General features: G+C 39.3%; 1 protein-coding gene across 1 annotated transcript; it reads left to right on the top strand.

Moving 5' to 3' along the window:
- The first annotated feature begins 7,818 nt into the window (after nt 1–7,818).
- On the top strand, nt 7,819–15,730 carry chst3a (carbohydrate (chondroitin 6) sulfotransferase 3a). The gene is made up of 4 exons (XM_053436347.1): nt 7,819–8,199; nt 10,386–10,551; nt 11,062–11,613; nt 12,375–15,730. Exons 2-4 carry the CDS (start codon nt 10,472–10,474, stop codon nt 13,066–13,068), a joined length of 1,326 nt encoding a protein of 441 aa, XP_053292322.1. The 5' UTR covers nt 7,819–8,199; nt 10,386–10,471; the 3' UTR covers nt 13,069–15,730.
- The last annotated feature ends 2,555 nt before the right edge of the window (nt 15,731–18,285 follow it).

An 18,285-nucleotide genomic window follows, 5' to 3' on the forward strand; every position in this document is an offset into this window, starting at 1 on the left:
GAAGTCTTGTGTCTGAAGGTAAGAAAGTTAAACTGTCAGAATGACCAAATTAAACTTAGCAGATGTTTTAATACTATTCTTTATTCTGATACAAATATTGTACTTGCAATACATACCGTTTGTACAATTGTAATATTTTAGCATTAACATTAACATTTACACTGTTATGTACGGACACAGAGTCGACTTAGTTGTTACTAACACAAAGTGCTTTAGTAACTTTTGTGTTTTAGAGATAGTGCTGTGACTAAGTGTTAGGGGGATTAAAATGATGCAGAATCCATGCCATGTTTCTGGTCAGTGTTGTATACTTCCTCATGTTATATACTGCACGACCATCTGCTATGCACTCCACAACCATCTGTGCATTAAGAAAAAAAATATATCCACTATTTACTAAATTAACAGAATAATCGTCAAACTGAGGATGATGTGGATGAAATGCAGTGAATGATCTGATGAGATTATAGTTTCTGTTTGGATTGTATGGTAGAAAGTGAATGTCTGAACTCATGATCTGTATTTAATGATAGTAATAAACAAAGCTGGACGCCATTTTTACCGTATCAGAAGATGTGAGTTGTACATGCAAGGATATTTATTTTGTTGGTTTGCAACTTTTTGTGTTCTTATTCATTTATTTGTTTATTTCCAGGGTCACTGTGTAAACCTTGAATTGTCTCTTCAATTAAAAACCACCACTGATTTATCTTATGTCTCGCTGGGACTTTTTGAATAGCATCTTGGTTACTGAAGCTGGCTAATCTTATTTGCCACTCAGAGGTAAACAGAGGTAAAGCAATTGTTATATATTGACAACCCAATGGTTTTCCATTTGAGTAGGATTTGAAACCCTTTCATACAATATATTGATACAACAAGTCTTCATTTGGCTTGGTCCAGTTTTAAAAAAAAAAGGTCATAGGCAAAATTATTCAAATGCCCGTAAAAGAATAGGTCTTAAAGATAGTCTGAGTAAATAGTTAAATTTATCTCTTACCTACAGTATTTTAAAATACATTCCTTAAACCGCATATAAATACAAATTATGTTTTTAGGACCTTAAATGAATGTAAATATATAAATAGATGTGATATTTTGTCTTTCCCGCTAAAAACATAACATGTTGCGTGTACGGACAAAACAACAGTGTGGTGCCTGTGTGCACCATTAGAACATGTTGCATGCGAGAGGATTTACATACATGAATAAACCTTTTACAGTCCATTCTCATACTGAAATTAAATCTACTTTATAATCTGAGTGGTACTGGCTGAATGTACAGTATATTGCATGACCTCAGTGACCATAAACTGTCCTTTTTAAAAACTGGAGTTTGACACACAGGGTTGAAATGTGATGAACGCCGCCCACGTTATTCTTTATTTGAGAAATCAGTGACCTTTGGCAGAAAATTAACATTCCTACATGTACAGTGAGACCTGACATCCAGGAATCCTACCATGTCCAGACAGCAATGTACTCAAAGGCACATCTGTTATGTTTTTCTTTTTTTAATGATGGTCACAGAACATATAAATAGTGTGTTGGCAGCCTTTATAACCCAATATATATTCAGAATTAAAGATCACCTGTCAGGTTACTTCAGCATGGTGGTGGTCAGGGCCGTGGTTTCAGGTTTAATTCTCATGACATTGGCAGATGGCAGGCCTAAAGATTAACCCACTGTGCTCTAATCCCTTCTCATCTTGTAATGCATGGAGCCTGTCTGTGGTCACACAGGCTCCATCAGACACAAATGTAAAACACAATTAGCACGCAATGTTGCTGCAAGTAGCCAGACAGTAGACTGGAGGACATGCTGCGTTGAGTGTGCGACACAATGTTGGTTCACAAACACATGAAAATATATTTTTTGAATCTTTTATCATCTGTCATAATTACTGTGACTTGTCTTTCAAATGTTTGAGCCCGAATTTATTCTATAGCAAATAAAATCACATCACTGAGGCATGTATGTGCAAGTGTCTTTGCAATGATCACTGTAAAAAAAAATCGTACGGATAAAAGCTCACTGCTCATCTGTTGTCATCTTCTTAGTTTCTAATCCCGTGCCGTCAATCACAGCAACGCATGCTGACCTCTTTGTTCCTGTTGGGGATGGAGCCATTAGGCGGGCCACAGGAACATTTCACATGTGCATCATTTCGGTAGCATTGCTGCTGCATGTGCATCATTTGACCTTGATTGTCAACGTTGTTAACAATAGACGAGGCCAAACCCGCGATATTTTTAGTGTGAATCAGCCAAAGACACGAGTGTGCAATGTCTCAAATCCTGTCAGGCCTTGACCAGATGGGCCACTTCAGTCCTGCTCCTTCTTTTAAACGGATATCGTCTTTAAGGGGTTCAGCATCAGCATGAAAACAGGAATCGAGAACAAACAGCATCAATCCTCCGCTAAAATATCAACCAACTTGACCTCTTCGGTCAAACAGCGGGAGGCGAAAGATTATTCCCAGAATTTAATCCAAACAAGGGCCAACTTCTTTATGGATGTGCTGTAAATATCTGAAACCAACCATTAAGCACTACTGTCGAAGCAAAGAAGAATCAAACCTTTTCGTTCCACAGTGGGCTTTAGATCTGGACTTCAAATCTTATTCTGCACGACAACTATTTCATCTTGATAGTATTTTTATTACCTCCTAGGCTTTGTTTTCACCCCTGTCCATTTGTTTGTTTATTCGTTGGTTGGTTTATTTGTCAGCAGGATTACATAGAAACTACTAAACGGATTTCCATGAAACTTGGTGGCAGGATGGGACATGGGACATCCATGGCACAGATCCTGACCAAGTGGCGGAGCATGGATTTATTTAATTTCTATCACTTCCAATAACATTGCGATATATCAATATCGATATCCCAGAGAATAAAGCTTGAATCTTGATGGAAAAAATCTGGGATGTTTAGGAAACAGATTTCTATGAGTGTGTGCAATTTGGGGCCATTCTATTCTGTTTATTTCCATAGTTTTTGTTTTAATAAACTAAACTTGCATAAAAACTGTTAAAGTAAATTTGCACTGTTGCAACTGTTAAAGTAAATTCTTTTGGAAATATCCAATGTTGTGATACCTTGACCAAGGTATTGCACTATTTGCTGCTTTTCAGCAGCAGAGAGATCCTTTTTCTTCCCCATTTTGGCTGAAACATGTAGCTTGCTTAATAATGTGGAACATCCTTCTTAAGTAGTTTTCCTTAGATTGGGCTCACCTGGCAAACTAATTATCACAGGTGTCTGAGATTGATATCAATCATCCAAATAGCCCTGAGACACAATACCATCCATGAGTTTAATTCAAAAACTAAAAAATTAATGTTTATGACCCTTAAATCCAATTTGCATAATAATGTGGAACGCGGTGTATAGTGTTTGGCACTAACATCAAATTCATGCAATCAGGTGGATGACTTAAAATAAAAAGCCTTTACATGGGCCAGTGTATTATAAATTTACTAAATAAGATACTTGTGTGATTTGAATTAAACAAAAAAGCTCAAACAGTACTGTACAATATACGCTCATTTATTTTATCACAATGAAGTAATAGTTAAAGCAGTTCACACTTAATTTCTATTCAAATTGCATGTATTCATTATATGAGAAGATGTTTTTCTCAGCAACATATGGCTGAGTTGTGTTTGATCACATTACGTGCTTGAATTTTAGGGAACGTTTCTGGCTGTCTATCAAGTAGCGATGTCAACAGAGTAAGTAGAATTACTTTGGCTCCCGTCAACTCATCCTCTACCAAAACGTGAGGCTCCATAAAAATGTCAGATAAACATGTAGACAACCTAACAGCAGTTTATCACTAAGACATCAAGAACATTTGGGATTACAAGAATCCCAAGTATACCCAAAATACGCTCATCGTGCACACACGTACACACCCTTGGTCAAAGCAAACCAGTGCACTTGTAAAACCTTGCTTTTTAAAAATGCATTGAAAAAGAAATTCTAGTGCACATGTCAAAAATAGAAAAGGAAATATTAAATAATTTGTACCCCATTGTACTTGGGTCACTACAGGATCACTCTGACTGTTTGAGCACCTGTTTTCAAGATACCCAATTCAGCTTTACCATTTGGGATTATTATTGATAATCTCTTGTGCAGTTTGCAGAGGGCAGAGGTTTGCTTTTAGTCCCGGTCCACTCTAAAACTAGGTCACTGCTTTAATCTCTCCATGTAGAGTATACTGTAGGTTAACAGCCCTTCGTTCTCATAAACCTCTGAGAGTGCTTGCAGAGGGAGTACAGAGTCATGAATAATGCACAATTCTAAAAGATATGACACATGACTTCTGCAGGAGTCGTTGGGGATTGAAATTACCACGCGCAGCAGCAGCAGTCCACTGAGGTGATACGAAACTTTTCTAAAACACGATGGTCCCTGTGTGATGGAGGCCTCAGCATTTTGTCACTCTGCTCTTTTCTGCAACGATGTAAGAAATGTCTGCAAAACACATTAAAAGTCAATTAAAATGATGTCAAATATATGAATGAAACCAAATCCGATCTGATTCACTGAATATTCCACAAACACACATTCTGATCACCGTAGTACGGTATATCAAACAACTCACCCAAAAGAAGTCGAACTTCTAGAAAGTTATCATTGAACACAATTCACTTTATTGACTTCATTGCCTAGAAATGCATCAAATGCACCCTGCAGTTGAATTTACAATGAGACGAAGTGATGGCTGAGCATCATGGTGGCCAAACCGAGCCTTGTGCAAATTAGAACATGTGCCGTTCTCCTAACGGTCCTTCTCTGTAGTCTTTTACACTACTGCCTCCAAGTGGTTAAACACTGGCGGTGGATGACAAATTTAAAACAAATGCATCAGCATTACAAATGCATCAACATGACAAATGCATCAACATGACAAATGCATCAACATGACTTTAGTTTGTTGGAGGAATATTATATTCATATAGGCATGCTTATATATTCATTTACAATTTTGAATAAGGTATACTGGTGATAAGTTAATTTTATGTTTGCCAGTAAGCCATGACAGTGTGACTCAGTAACTGAAACAACTAATGGAAAATTGGCCATCATTGATTTTTTTTCACCTCAGCATTTCCTACCGTCAAATGGCAATGTGTCTCTGTGGACTGATCTTTTACGCTTAGCAATTTACACAGATTAAAACCTATATATAGTGTTTGTTATATAATTGTTTTTGTGTAAATGCCATCATTATCTCATGTTTTGTTGACGTTGTCTATTTAATCATAACTTATCATCAATAAATGTTAAAGGAGTTTTTATTAAAATGATCCGATTTTTTAGCTATGAATTCATGTTGCTCTTGGTCTTTTAGATAAGATAATAGTTCACATTTCAAAGTTTTCAACAGTTTCAAGTTTGTTTGATATATGTAGGTTCTTGCAAGTTCCACGGCTTTCACGGTTTGGTATTTGGTATACGGATGGAGATTGTTTTCTGTTTATTAATAAATCTCTGTGTTATGTTTATTTGAATTGTTTCTGGGTTTCATGTTTTACACTCCGTGTTTCTGTTTCCTGTTTTATTTTGTAGGCCCTGCTCCTAGTGTGTTCTTCACTTCCTGTCTCTGTGATTGTCTGCACCAGTCCACATGTGTTACACCTGTGTAAATTCACAAGAAGTATATATTGTCTTACCTGTGTCATTTTTATGAATAGTATTTTGACAATATCAATTATGAGATTTTACAAAATAAAAATCACACATTTTTAGCTTCAAGTAGGAAATTTCTGGATACTTCAAGTAAAGTAAGTAAAGTCCAACATGTGTACAATCAAATCAGTTAATTTTTGGATATTTCAAATTACTATAAAAACACTTTGCTCCATAAATTCAGTGAGACTGATATGCTAATGTTCAGGACCTCTCTGACTACCTACATACTGAATATCCAACATATTTACTGTATAGATTAAGAGATTTTTCAAAGTAAAGTCCAACATTTTCACCCTCTGGAATAGATCATTTCAAGATACTTCAAAGTACTGTAAAAACACTTTGCTCAATTTGACTGATATGCCTGTGTTCAGGACCTCTCTGACTACATACATATTTACTGTATAGATTAAGAGATCTTTCAAAGTAAAGTCCAACATGTGTACAATCAATTCAGTTCATTTCTGGATATTTCAAAGTTCTATAAAAACATTTTGCTCCATAAGTTCAGAGTGAGACTGCTATGCTTGTGCTCAGGACCTCTCTGACTTCCTACATACATGAATATTAAACATATTTACTGTATGGATTAAGAGATCTTTCAAAGTAAAGTCCAACATTTTCACTGTGGAATAGATCATTTCAGGATACTTCAAAGTACTGTAAAAAAACTTTGCTCAATAAGTCCAGAGAAAGACTGATATGCCTGTGTTCAGGACCTGTCTGACTACCTACATATTGAATATCAAACATATTTACTATATAGATTAAGAGATCTTTCAAAGTAAAGTCCAACATGTGTACAATCAATTCAGTTCATTTCTGGATATTTCAAAGCTCTATAAAAACACTTTGCTCAATAAGTTCAGAGAGAAACTGATATGCCTGTGTTCAGGCCCTCTATGACTACTATCATCTACACTTCACCACAATTGTATTGTTAAGGTCCTCATAGAATTCCTTGGAGTTCCTGGTTTGTATAGTATATGTAGTTTCATTTGTTTTTTCTTCTGCAGATCGAATGAGTTGGCGAACGTTGTCTTTTAATGGTGATTGTACCAGACTGGCTACGGTGTTAATTCGGGAAGAATAGTGCATTATGGGTTATTGAGAGTAGATCGGTAGTTAAATGAAAGTGATGTGAATAAAGAGAAGTAAATAAATGAGAAAGTAAATAAATAAGAAAATTAAATAAAATGATTATTACAAAGTTACAACAGGTGGGCTGAGGGTTAAACGTCCAATGTGTTGGTTGGCTCTGCAGCTGCCCGACCAATGGGAGGAGGTTCTGATGACAGCGATGAGGCCTGGCCCAATCACAGCAGACAGCCGCTGCATTAATAATGTACCTGATGATGACAACCAGATGATTTCACTTCATCCTGGCTCACAGTAACAGTCAAAACTAAAGTCCCAGGAACCAAGGTAACATAGAGCAGCTGTGAACATATGTTCACTATCTTTATTTAATTTGTGTACCAATATTTTCTCCTGATTGAATATCACTGACTTGAAGCATGACCTTAAACAAGCCGTTTTTGCACAAGAACCATCCAATGTAGCTGAATTGCAACAATTCTGCAAAGAAGAGTGGGCCTAAATTCGTCCACAGCGATGTGAAACACTCATTGCCAGTTATCACAAATGCTTGATTGCAGTTGTTGCCCCCAAGGGTAACACAACCAGTTATTAGGTTTAGGGGGCAATTACTTTTTCACATAGGGCCAGGTGTGTTTGGATAGCTTTCTTCCTTTAATAAATTAAATCATCATTTAAAAACTGAATTTTGCATTTACTCGGGTTATCTTTGTCTATTATTAAAATTAGTTTGATGATCTGAGACATTTAAGTGGGACAAATATGCACAAAAAAAAACAGAAAGGGGGCAAACACTTTTTCACAGTAGCTGTAATAACTTCACTGAGGAAGGACAACATCAGCTCATTTTGGAATTCTTGAGAGAAGGGTCGACACTGACTCCCCTCCTAGAAAAAGAGTGGAGGTTTGTATACAAAGTGGGATCACGTGACCACTGCCTGTACAGACTGTCCCAATGGGGTGGGAGTGTGTGTGTGTATCGGGGGTGGGGGGATGTCGTAAAGCGTGGCCACATCTCGCTCGTGCAGTCACTTTGGTCCTGCGGCGCACGAGCGAGAGAAAGTTAGAGCCCGAAAGTTTGGAAGCGAAAGTATTTGATCACAGATGGAGGTGGCTGCTGAGATCAACTATTTATCGCTGGCGTAGTTTTTTCACTGTTGTATTTCATCTTTCATATCAGAAAATAACGTTTTTTCCGGCGTTTGTGGAAGAAGTCCGCGCCTCCTCCTCCTCCTGCGCGCTACCTCTTATTCATGCGGTGGAGGAGCGGAGCCCGCGGTCGAGGATACAATGAAGCATGTGTCCGAGACAATGTAGCGAGATGCTGTGATTCTGCTTCTCACAGGACGAGGGGGACGATTTGCTCGACTGCGGAGGGACACCAGCGGCTTTAAGGTTTGTGCCTTGTCCCCCCCCCCCCCCCCTACACCTGAACACCTCCAGGTCTTCTTCTTACACCCGGCAGGAAAAGACTTGAAGCTCAGATAAATGCCCACAGAGGCTGCAGGGTATAAACGGTGTCGCGTAAACACCCTGCCATTCTGCCTGTAGACGCTATAAACGACGAATGATGATAAACTCCGTCCCTGTTTGCACTCGTGTCAAAATCCTGCGTGTGTGTCGGGTTTGTGTTTCCTCGACCGGCGCAGGTATAAATGGTGTTTTGTGCAAACATGGAGGCTGTGTCCACTATTATCAACAATCCTCAATGACGTGATCTGCCAATAGAACCATCTTACCCAGGTTTAGCCATTTCAGGGAATCAGGGATTTCTAACACGCAGATGTATTCATTCGTCTGTTTCAGTGGTGGGGGGAACACAAGGCTCTTGAATTGAAAGCCCCCTCCCCCTAAATGACTGCAATTAAATGGGCACCACACATAGACTGGGGGGTTGGTGTTCTTGGTTTCCAAATGCCAGTAGCATTAATCAATCACTTATATTGGCACAGATACAATTCTAAACAGTTTTCAACATTTGCCCCCTTTAACAGTCAATGATTTCTATTATCACCCCTGGATGAGCAGCAAAGCTTCCAGTGGGGATTTAGCGCTCAGTGTCTCCAGGAGATGCTGCTTTGAGGCGTTTGAAGGCAGCCATTAATGTAATTTGTAGTGAGATGATAAACAGAGTGATGTGTGTTTCTGCTTGAGCAGATAGTCAGATTTGCCAAACGCTCCAGTGGCTCTTGAATATGTAAAAACGCTCGGCTCGAGTGCTGCAGCCTGACAGTTTGACGGCTGTGGCGTATTAAGCTCAGATAATTGGGTGATATTTACTTACAGAGCACACAATCACTCCAAAACTATGTCCCCCCCCCCCTTAATGATATGCTCCGTAGAAATGTTTCACTCTCTTGACAGGAGGGGTTCGAGTGGGGGGGCACAGTCTACATTTCTTTTTCAGTAACATTATAATCAGAATCAGAAATAATGAGAATTGAGAAATTTGTTCTACAGAATTATGTCTAATTTAATTCTAAGTCAAAATAGCTCATGTATTCAAAAGTCTTTGAGTGTGTTCCGGTGAGGTTGAGTCTTCTTAAATATTCATGCTTCCTGGACAGTTAAAAAATGACATAATGTCAGTGTAATGCAATACTCCCAGCAGATGGTAAGGACAGTGCTACGGCTAATGATGCAAGATTTGGCTTCGATAGAACCCCACCCACTGGGATTTGCCTGTGCTCAGTGCTGATAAATGATGATTGTTGAAATTTGCATCACAGATCACTTGCTTTCAACAGGTCAAGGCTTGCCCTTCCTAACATAGGCAAACTTCTGACTCCCAGAAATGATACTGATGAATTAACCTGTGAGATGGTGCCACCAGGTAACAGTCTGGCTTCTTCAGATTTGAAGGTGGCTTATTAAACAGAGGGGAGTATGGAAAAGGCACAGTCATAAAATCAAAATATGCTCATTATCCCTGACTCAGTGCCATGTGGCAGTGTTCCACTACGTTTTGAAAAACCACTCCTGTTTACATGAACAACCTCTCCCCCATCTGTGTTTCTCCTTATCCAGATCCCAGCCCTAGTTTTTCATGTGATTCTATGAAACAAGACAAACAAGTGTTAAATATTCCCCAGGCTTCAGGTCAATGGACCTATGAGTGCATGTTGTTTTTACCAATAAAGCACTGGTTTGTCTTTAAGTGCTGAGATAGAAGATAGCTCAGTCAGAAACCCTTTCTCATGATTTACCCATGTATTGCTCAAATGGGAATAAAGTTATGCTTGGCCCGGATGGCTCCCATCTTTGGATGTTCCCTGGGTTAGCCAAGCATCATGCTGAGATAAAACTGGGAACGAGTGCAAAGAAAAACCAGCAAGCATGATACATTTGTTAAAGATGAATACAATTTACCCCAACCATGTTTGGACACGGTATTTAAAAGTGGAGTCTGGGGGAGTGGATGCAAGCTGCCGGCAGCAGGGTGTGGGTGGTAGGGTAGCTGAGCAGGGATAAGTGAGGAGGATGTCGTGTTTTTTTAGCTATAACTATGTTATTCATTTTGTTATCATAAGACCATACTTTTTTTTTTAACTGTATATACTGAAGTACCTTTGTTGTTGCAGAATGAATCTTTAGCCTCTGCACGACAAGCTATGACCAACAAGCCGACCAGAATCTAGACATCCAAGTGCAAACCCGGAATTCAAGAATGAAGACCAAATATTCAATTGTCTTCATCTGTATTGTTGCCCTGGTCATCATCGAAAAGGAGAGCAATATCATTTCAAGGTAAGATTATATAATCTGCAGATAACCCAGTAAATCTACCCTTGTAGTTCTGGGAAAGAAACAAGTCATTTTTTTAGATTTATGTATCCCGGTTTAGGGCCTGCTCCGGCCTTTTGTATCAGTCAAGCTCACTGCCAATGCATTTTCCTTGACCTGTTCAAAAATACAGATCAGGATACCCTCCTCCCACAGTGCAGTTTGGCATGATGTGAGCCCATTTAGTATATGAGCAGTGTTTTGGTTGAAGCCTCCAACGCTTATGGCTGAGTCCTAGCAAAATAATTAACTTGTTACATCTTGCTTCTTTATGTTTTTGAAGACCAAAATGTAAAAATGAGGTTGTGGTTTCATTTACATTATTATGCTAATACTATTTCAGGCTAACTCGCATCTTCTGTTTTTGTTACATTAAATTAAACCATGCTAGCAACCTCAAACATACAGTAGATCCATGTAACAGTGTAAGATAAATGCAAAATTAACTAATCTGATGATGATTTTTCCCACCAGGGTCTCCGATAAGATAATCCAGAGGCACGCTCCTACGCTGGACCCACACTCACCACTGGATAACAGCAACACGACACAAAATGGCCCCCTGTCATTGCTCAAAATGTTGCTCTCTAAACTCCCTGGTGCAAAAGGGAATTACTCCAACTTTTCTGATGAGCAAGAGGATGATGAACTTGACGATTTGGGCGCGTACAACTCCAGCCGTGGCCGTAAGCACGTGTTGCTCCTGGCCAGAACAAGAACAGGTTCCTCGTTTGTCGGGGAGATTTTCAACCAGCACGGGGAGAACATGTTCTACCTCTATGAGCCTCTGTGGCACGTCGCGCGCATGCTGAGTTTGGGCGAAGAGGCAAACAATGGGACAGCGTTGTCAAGAATCTACCGGGATGTACTGCGGGGGCTCTTCCTGTGTGATTTCAACCCTCTCGAGAAGTTCATCTCTCCCCCACCGGAGGAACGTGTCACCGCCGCTCTGTTCCGCAGAGAGTCGAGTTTATCGCTCTGTGAAGATCAAGTCTGCAGTCCTTTCGTCAAAGATGTTTACGAAAAGTATGAAACGTTCTCTGTCATTGATCAGTGTTGGTTGAATATGAAAAAGAAACAAACAAACAGATTTTGATTTATTAACAACATAGATTGCTTTTTTCCTTCAGTTTGGTGCAGTGATTTGCTCTTTATGATCAGCATAACTATGACCATAACCATACACCCCAGCCTTTGCTGGTATTAACAGAGCTGCAGCACATTTAGAATGCTCTATCATTTAGATTAGGTGCAAAACATGCAGCGTTGTCGCTGAATCTACCTAAAATTCATTCAAATTGGATCGTGATTCAAATGAGGTTTAAAAAACAAGACATTTGAAGACATCACTTTGAGATTTAGGAAATTGTGACGGGTACATTTTTAATGAATGGATGAATTAATAATGTAAATTATGGTTAGAATAAGCGCTATATGCACCAATATTTAAGTTGTGTGATTCAAGGTGGACCAGGACTCCCTGGCTATAGAGATGGTTATCTCCACAGGACCTTCCTGTTTAATTAATGCTTATATGTTCCTTAACTCTACCCTTAACTTTTTATTAACTCCACATTCTTGCATCATTGACTGTATTTCAAAGAATCAGTTATTTGCTAATTGTCCTGATATTTCACCACTTTTCATACCCATACAAGCTTTTTAAGTGTTTTAACTGCCCTAACTTAGAAACTTCATGGCACTTCGGACATCTGAAATAACTCCTCCTGCTTTGCATCTCTATACAAGCTGTTTATTATGTTAAAACTAAACCACTCTTCTCTTAGATATCGCTGTAAGATTCGTCGCTGTGGGCCGCTGAACTTGACCCTCGCCTCGGAGTCCTGTCTTTCCAAGCAACACCATGCCATAAAGACTGTCCGTGTGCGCCATCTGGAATCATTGCAGCCGTTGGTGGAGGATCCACGTCTAGATGTGAGATTGATCCAGCTAGTCCGAGATCCACGGGCCATCTTAGCATCTCGTATGGCGGCATTCTCTACCTACGAGATGTGGAAGGCCTGGGCGCAGGACGGCCAGGTGCCCGAAGATGATGAGGAGGTGAAGAAGCTCAAAGGAAACTGTGATCAAATAAGGATGTCTGCAGAGGTGGGACTGAGCCAACCTCACTGGCTGAGGAAACGCTACATGTTGGTGCGTTACGAGGACATCGCCCTGTATCCAATGCAGAAGGCAGAGGACATGTACAGGTTCGCAGGGATACCATTCAGTCCCCAAGCTAGGGACTGGATTCTAAGGAACACCCAGACCACACAGGAAGAGGGCGACGAATACTCCACCCGGAAGAAATCATCTGAGCATGCAGAAAAATGGAGGTTTAGCATTCCCTTCACACTGGTTCAGGTGGTGCAGAGAGTGTGTGAACCCTACATGAAGATGTTCGGGTACAGGATTGTGGACGATGAAAAGACACTGATCAACAAGTCCATGAGTTTGCTCGAGGACAGACTGTTTCATTAGCTTGAAGGTCACAATTTGTAGCTGTGACTCTGCAGGAGGAGCCATTATTGCACAGACCAAAACTAGTCAGCAAAGCTGCCATTAGACACAAAATGACAGCATTACGGCCATACAGTTCTATTCACACTCACCAATGATGTGCCTCATTATAGCAATGAAGAGCCACTTAAAGATAAAGAGAAGTATTTATTTGCATACTGTGTTCTTAAGTTATATCTTGGTACTTATGATATGTCACTGAGTTTCATTCATACAAAATAAGCATAGACGTCAAGCATTACAGATTACCTGAGATTATATATAAGATTTTATTCATAGATGAAGTTTAATTTTTCCGGGATAAACTATGGTGAAGGTGAAAGTGATGTGATGTGATGTGAGAGTCGTCATACGGTTAATGATCAAGTGCTAATGCTGACTAGTTCAGCCTGTTTACCATATTAACAGATCTGCTCTAGGATATCATCACTTTAGATCAGATCAGACCTGATGTGTGTTGATAGGACTTTACATAACTGACTCAGGTCAGGTGAATGTTCAACGGTGTCTCCTTGTGTGAAAATACAGTTTAATCTCTAGCTGCTTTCAGACATGCTCTGACATTTTCCTTGGGTTTCCCAGAGGGGCTGTATATGGGAACACAATATTAGAGCGCTTATGGTGATTAGGGCCTTCACCGTTGTTAATGTGCTATAAACAAAAACAAGGTTTTCTCTACCTTAGGGGCCAGCCCTTGCCACTTCGGGACATTTTCCTGCTGTTGTGAACGCGTCTGACCTGGACAAACCCCCGCTGCGTTCTGCGTGTAAAAGGAAAATGTCCGGACCAAATGTTTTGGACATTTTCCAAACTTCATGTCTGAAAACAGCTTCTGATGTCTTAAACCAAATGCCATTTAAAGCGGTTTTCTTCCAACAGAAGGTTGGTAAAGATAAATATATGTAGTATAATACTGGGTTAAATATAATAAGGTTCAATGAAATGAAGCAACAGGAAAGAAGAAGCAGACTTTACCTCATATACCTACATGTGTCTTTAACATTCAAGTGCTATTTAGTACTCACTACCCAGCCAGTAGCTATATTTCCCCAGCTGCTTCCCCACCTCTGAGTAAAAAGGTCTAATGTCAATTTACTAAAGCAGCTTCTCTGACCTGCTGCTCCTGTCGGCAGCTCGCTCAGAATAAAAAATGGAAGGACTCTGCTAAGTTCGAGCTGATCCATATATGTCAGAGAAATATGCTAATACACACATACACATTGTGTGAGGATTTAATAAAAGAAAAAACTACTTTACAACTTAAAGCAAAAAAATCACGAGATAAATATGAAGACGTGCAAATTTCAATCTTGAGATGTTTTGGGTTTTAGTTAAATATGTACAAAGCATGTATGTAACTGTATCAATGTGGCCTATCTCTTTAAGTGAAACCCAGGTGCTGTAGCGTTAACTGTCCCTCTTGCCGGTGCATAAAGGTAGCCACTGTGACTCTGCCTCAATGGGAGCATTGTGTTCAGCTTGGCTGAGGTACCGGTGAAACCGCCGGCCCGCTCATGGAAAAAGGATATGCATAGATGTACATATAGTAGTGGGCATACACTACCTTAGTGTTGAAAACATAAATATGAATACTGGCAGGTCTTGAGATGCCCAGATTCACTACTTAAGTACTGTGAAAAACCAAGTGAAACAATGGGTGTAGTCAGAGTGCACACACATTCAGATCCCCAAAGTCTTGATATGCTGGGAGCAGATATGTTTGACTGGCGGTTCGACCTTCATAGAGAAATGATTTTCAACTTTGTTAAAAAAGTATAAAAACTTCCCTCACCAGAATGGCACTCAGCGATATGTATAACTCTGCCAACCGAGGCAGTAGAAGGACAGTCCCCTTAAATTCAATCAAGCTGCAACAAATTACACACGCTTGTATTCATCACTTCCCTAAATATGTCTGTTTTTCCTCCTAAAGATCTTTGAATTATTCCGTGGGAAATTCGAGGAAATGGAAAAGATACGTCCTGTCTTACGATTTTTTAAGAGAGAAAAAAGATCCAACCTCAAATTCGGAAACACTTCTCTTTTGATTTTATATTTATATTTTACATAGCTGAGCTCAAATCATTTTGGTGTTTGGGTCAAGTAATAAAATAAATAAAATACTGACTATTCACCTTTTTGTTGTGTCTGTATTTTATGAGGTGAAAAACAAATCGGATGGGGTCCCAGTCAACAGCTCTGGTCTACATAGATTTATCCATCCATATCCGAGCAGATTTAATTTAATGTCCGATTAAATACACAACATAAGTTTTAGGCTACCTCACCTTCTTTAAAATGTTGAGCAAACCAAACTGGGGATACAGGTTGAGAATAGTTTGCGAGGTATATATTTGGACGTTTTGATTTTCTCTGCTCTGAAAATATGTCACAATTGTAAAACATTGCAACCTAAATTAATTCAAAACTCCCATTTTTGACAAATAAGCAAACTATAAACATGTTAGAGCCACATTGTTTCACTATTGAGGCCGAATGTCCTATACTTTAAAGGGGCTTAACTCAATGAAGACAATTATAATGTTTCATAGGTTGTCAAAGTTATGGGTTTCTTAAATGCCTCACTGTCAGTTTTAACTATTAAAAACTTCATTTGCAGTCACATTCTGGTCTTTCTTGCAATCAAACATTATTTTAAAGCAACTAAAAATGTATCACAAAGATGTAAATGTTAGTTTGTTCTATTGAAATGATCATTCATTTGATTCCTTTGATTAAAAAGGACACTTTGATGCTGTTACTCTCTTGAATGTGTAAACAGCACTTCTTTCGAACATGAAGGCTTTCGAAGATCCAAAGTGAAACCTTCTGTTAATCACCAGGTTACATGCTGCAGCACCAGAGTACAGTGGAATGATTGAGTCCTCAAGGGTTTTAGCAGCAGTATGAAAATCCTATCAACAAAAAAAGAGGATCTGGAAAAGGAAGTTGTGCAGGAAGTGTCTCTGGCACAAACACGGGCTCTGAGTTATGGTATTTTCATTAACAATGACCAAAAAGTGTTTTTATATTTCACTTATGAAGTTATCCATAGTTGTTTTTCTTAGGAAAGGTAGGCTTTTACTCAAAGTACACCTCACCACACTGGAAACATGTTGTAGCTAAGCATACAGATCATTACCAAAACAGTAGAGAAGTCATAATTTCTTCCAGCATTTCTTTTGAAAGTAGAAAAAACTTGAGAAGATTTAACAACACAAGTATTTCTGCTTTGTTATCAAGGTCTTTTTTTATCCACTGAAATGATGGAATTGTTGAGGAGCAGGTTAATGTGGAATTGTTCACTCAGTCTCGCCCCCTCATCCAAATGCATGCTGTTGCCAGGGATCCCCCAAAAGGCTTAGTGGGAACTGACTGAAGAAAAAAGGCCCGAAACAAGGAGCCCATTCAAGTCGGCATTCTTTCTGTGCCCAGCTGAGAGAAAACACATTAGAGTGCACAGCTGTTGGTCAAGCTGGTTTTCTCCCAGTTCATTTCCACGATGCGGACTATTCCCTAAGCAACATATCAGATTTTTCCAACAGGCAAAGGAAGAACAGTCTGATAAGTCATTGAAGAGTGGTTTGTGGTCTTGTGTTTGACCACCAGAGGTGTTGTAGAGGAACGAGTGTATTGAGTAATGAGGGGGGAGGGATGACTAACCTGATATTCAGTAACTCTGAACAGTCATGCCTTTCACATTCATTATGATACACTGAAAACTAAACTTCGTATATGGTAGTCTTTTATAGAACACCCAACAGCTTCACATATGATCAACGATGTGTTGCAAAAACTAACAATATATGAAAATACAAGGGGAAGGGAACAGTCCAGGTTTAAAATCACTTTCCCAATTTCTCTTGAATGTTTATAGCCAACCTCGATGATTGTGGTTTGATCCCTGAAGATACCAGCAACTCTAACTCCAACACCATCTCCTAGAACTTATATTCATACACAACTTACATGTTACAGTACATACATTTAGTAAAAAAAAACATAATTCTGACTGGTTTCGAGGATTTGGATCCTAATATCGCTTTGTTTTTCTCTTCAAGAATTAAAATGAGCTTTTAAAATGACACGATTCCTGTTCTCCTCAAGAAAAGTGCGTGACAACTTTGTCATTCACTGCGGGTTTAAACCACACAAAACAATAATCATGGTGACACAATCCAGGAGTAACTTGTCTTTTTTTAAATGTTACTAATTGTTTAGAATAAATGTTCAATTAACAAACTTATATTTCACACCAAAAAAATACAGAACTTAAGAACTGAGAGAGCTGGTGGAGCGTAACTCATAAAACAAGTACCACAAATTATTATTTCCTGGTTTCTCAACAACACAGGAACCTTGCTGGCTAAAAATAACACAAAACAAATTATTGGTTGTGTCAGGTTAAACTGAGTAATGCTCTGAAAACCTTGAGTTAACAGTTGACAATATGTCGCAAATCCATGTTAAGTAAAGTGTTAATCTTTTTAATTAATTTAGTCTGGTCTCGTCCATCCTCATCTACTTCTATGACTAATTTGCAACTGTGATAATAAAATAAATTTGCACTGTAGATGTGTAGACAAAACATAAAAATAGATTAGTGTTGTATGACGTACAGTATACAGAAATAAATCTGCAACCCTCCACTTAAACTTAAAGTCTTTTTTAGTCCTGACATGAGAAGAAAGTTTCAGCTACATTTTGGCCCCGCTTGCTCAAAGGGCGACGCTGGTGTAGATGGTCATACCCTTGAAATGACTGTACCAAACAGATGCACACTGTGAGGTTGTAGCACGCACAGGTTCAATGACTCTATTTGTGTGCTTCAGGGAAGGGAGACGGCTCAGGAAACAGAACCCCCCCCCCCCCCCCCCCCCCCAATCTGCCTTCTCTGGCTCCCATCCATGCTCTTACTCTCTTAAACATCCTCTGACCCGCCACAGTGTTCTCCCATTTCACAGGTAGAGATATTTTTTATTAGAGTTTTATTTGGTGTATTTTTGATGTGTTTCGTTTTTTTGATACTTCTCTCTTTTTTGCGATGATGATTTATTCGGTGTCACACTATCACTACATCACTGCTCCGGTCTGTGCACCCACCCCTCAAGCAAACAGACATTGTGCTGCACCCCTTCCTCTCTCCGGGAACTCCGGGCACACTCCGTCTCCTTTTAC

Source organism: Pleuronectes platessa, chromosome 12 (genome assembly GCF_947347685.1).
Source record: "Pleuronectes platessa chromosome 12, fPlePla1.1, whole genome shotgun sequence".
NCBI lineage: Eukaryota > Metazoa > Chordata > Actinopteri > Pleuronectiformes > Pleuronectidae > Pleuronectes > Pleuronectes platessa.

What these genes read in the sequence shown, in the direction of transcription:
- chst3a (XM_053436347.1), top strand. Translation starts at nt 10,472, where the DNA reads ATGAAGACCAAATATTCAATTGTCTTCATCTGTATTGTTGCCCTGGTC. An exon ending in GAGAGCAATATCATTTCAAG is followed by an intron (nt 10,552 to 11,061) that starts GTAAGATTATAT and finishes TTTTCCCACCAG; the next exon opens with GGTCTCCGATAAGATAATCC. An exon ending in GTCAAAGATGTTTACGAAAA is followed by an intron (nt 11,614 to 12,374) that starts GTATGAAACGTT and finishes CTCTTCTCTTAG; the next exon opens with ATATCGCTGTAAGATTCGTC.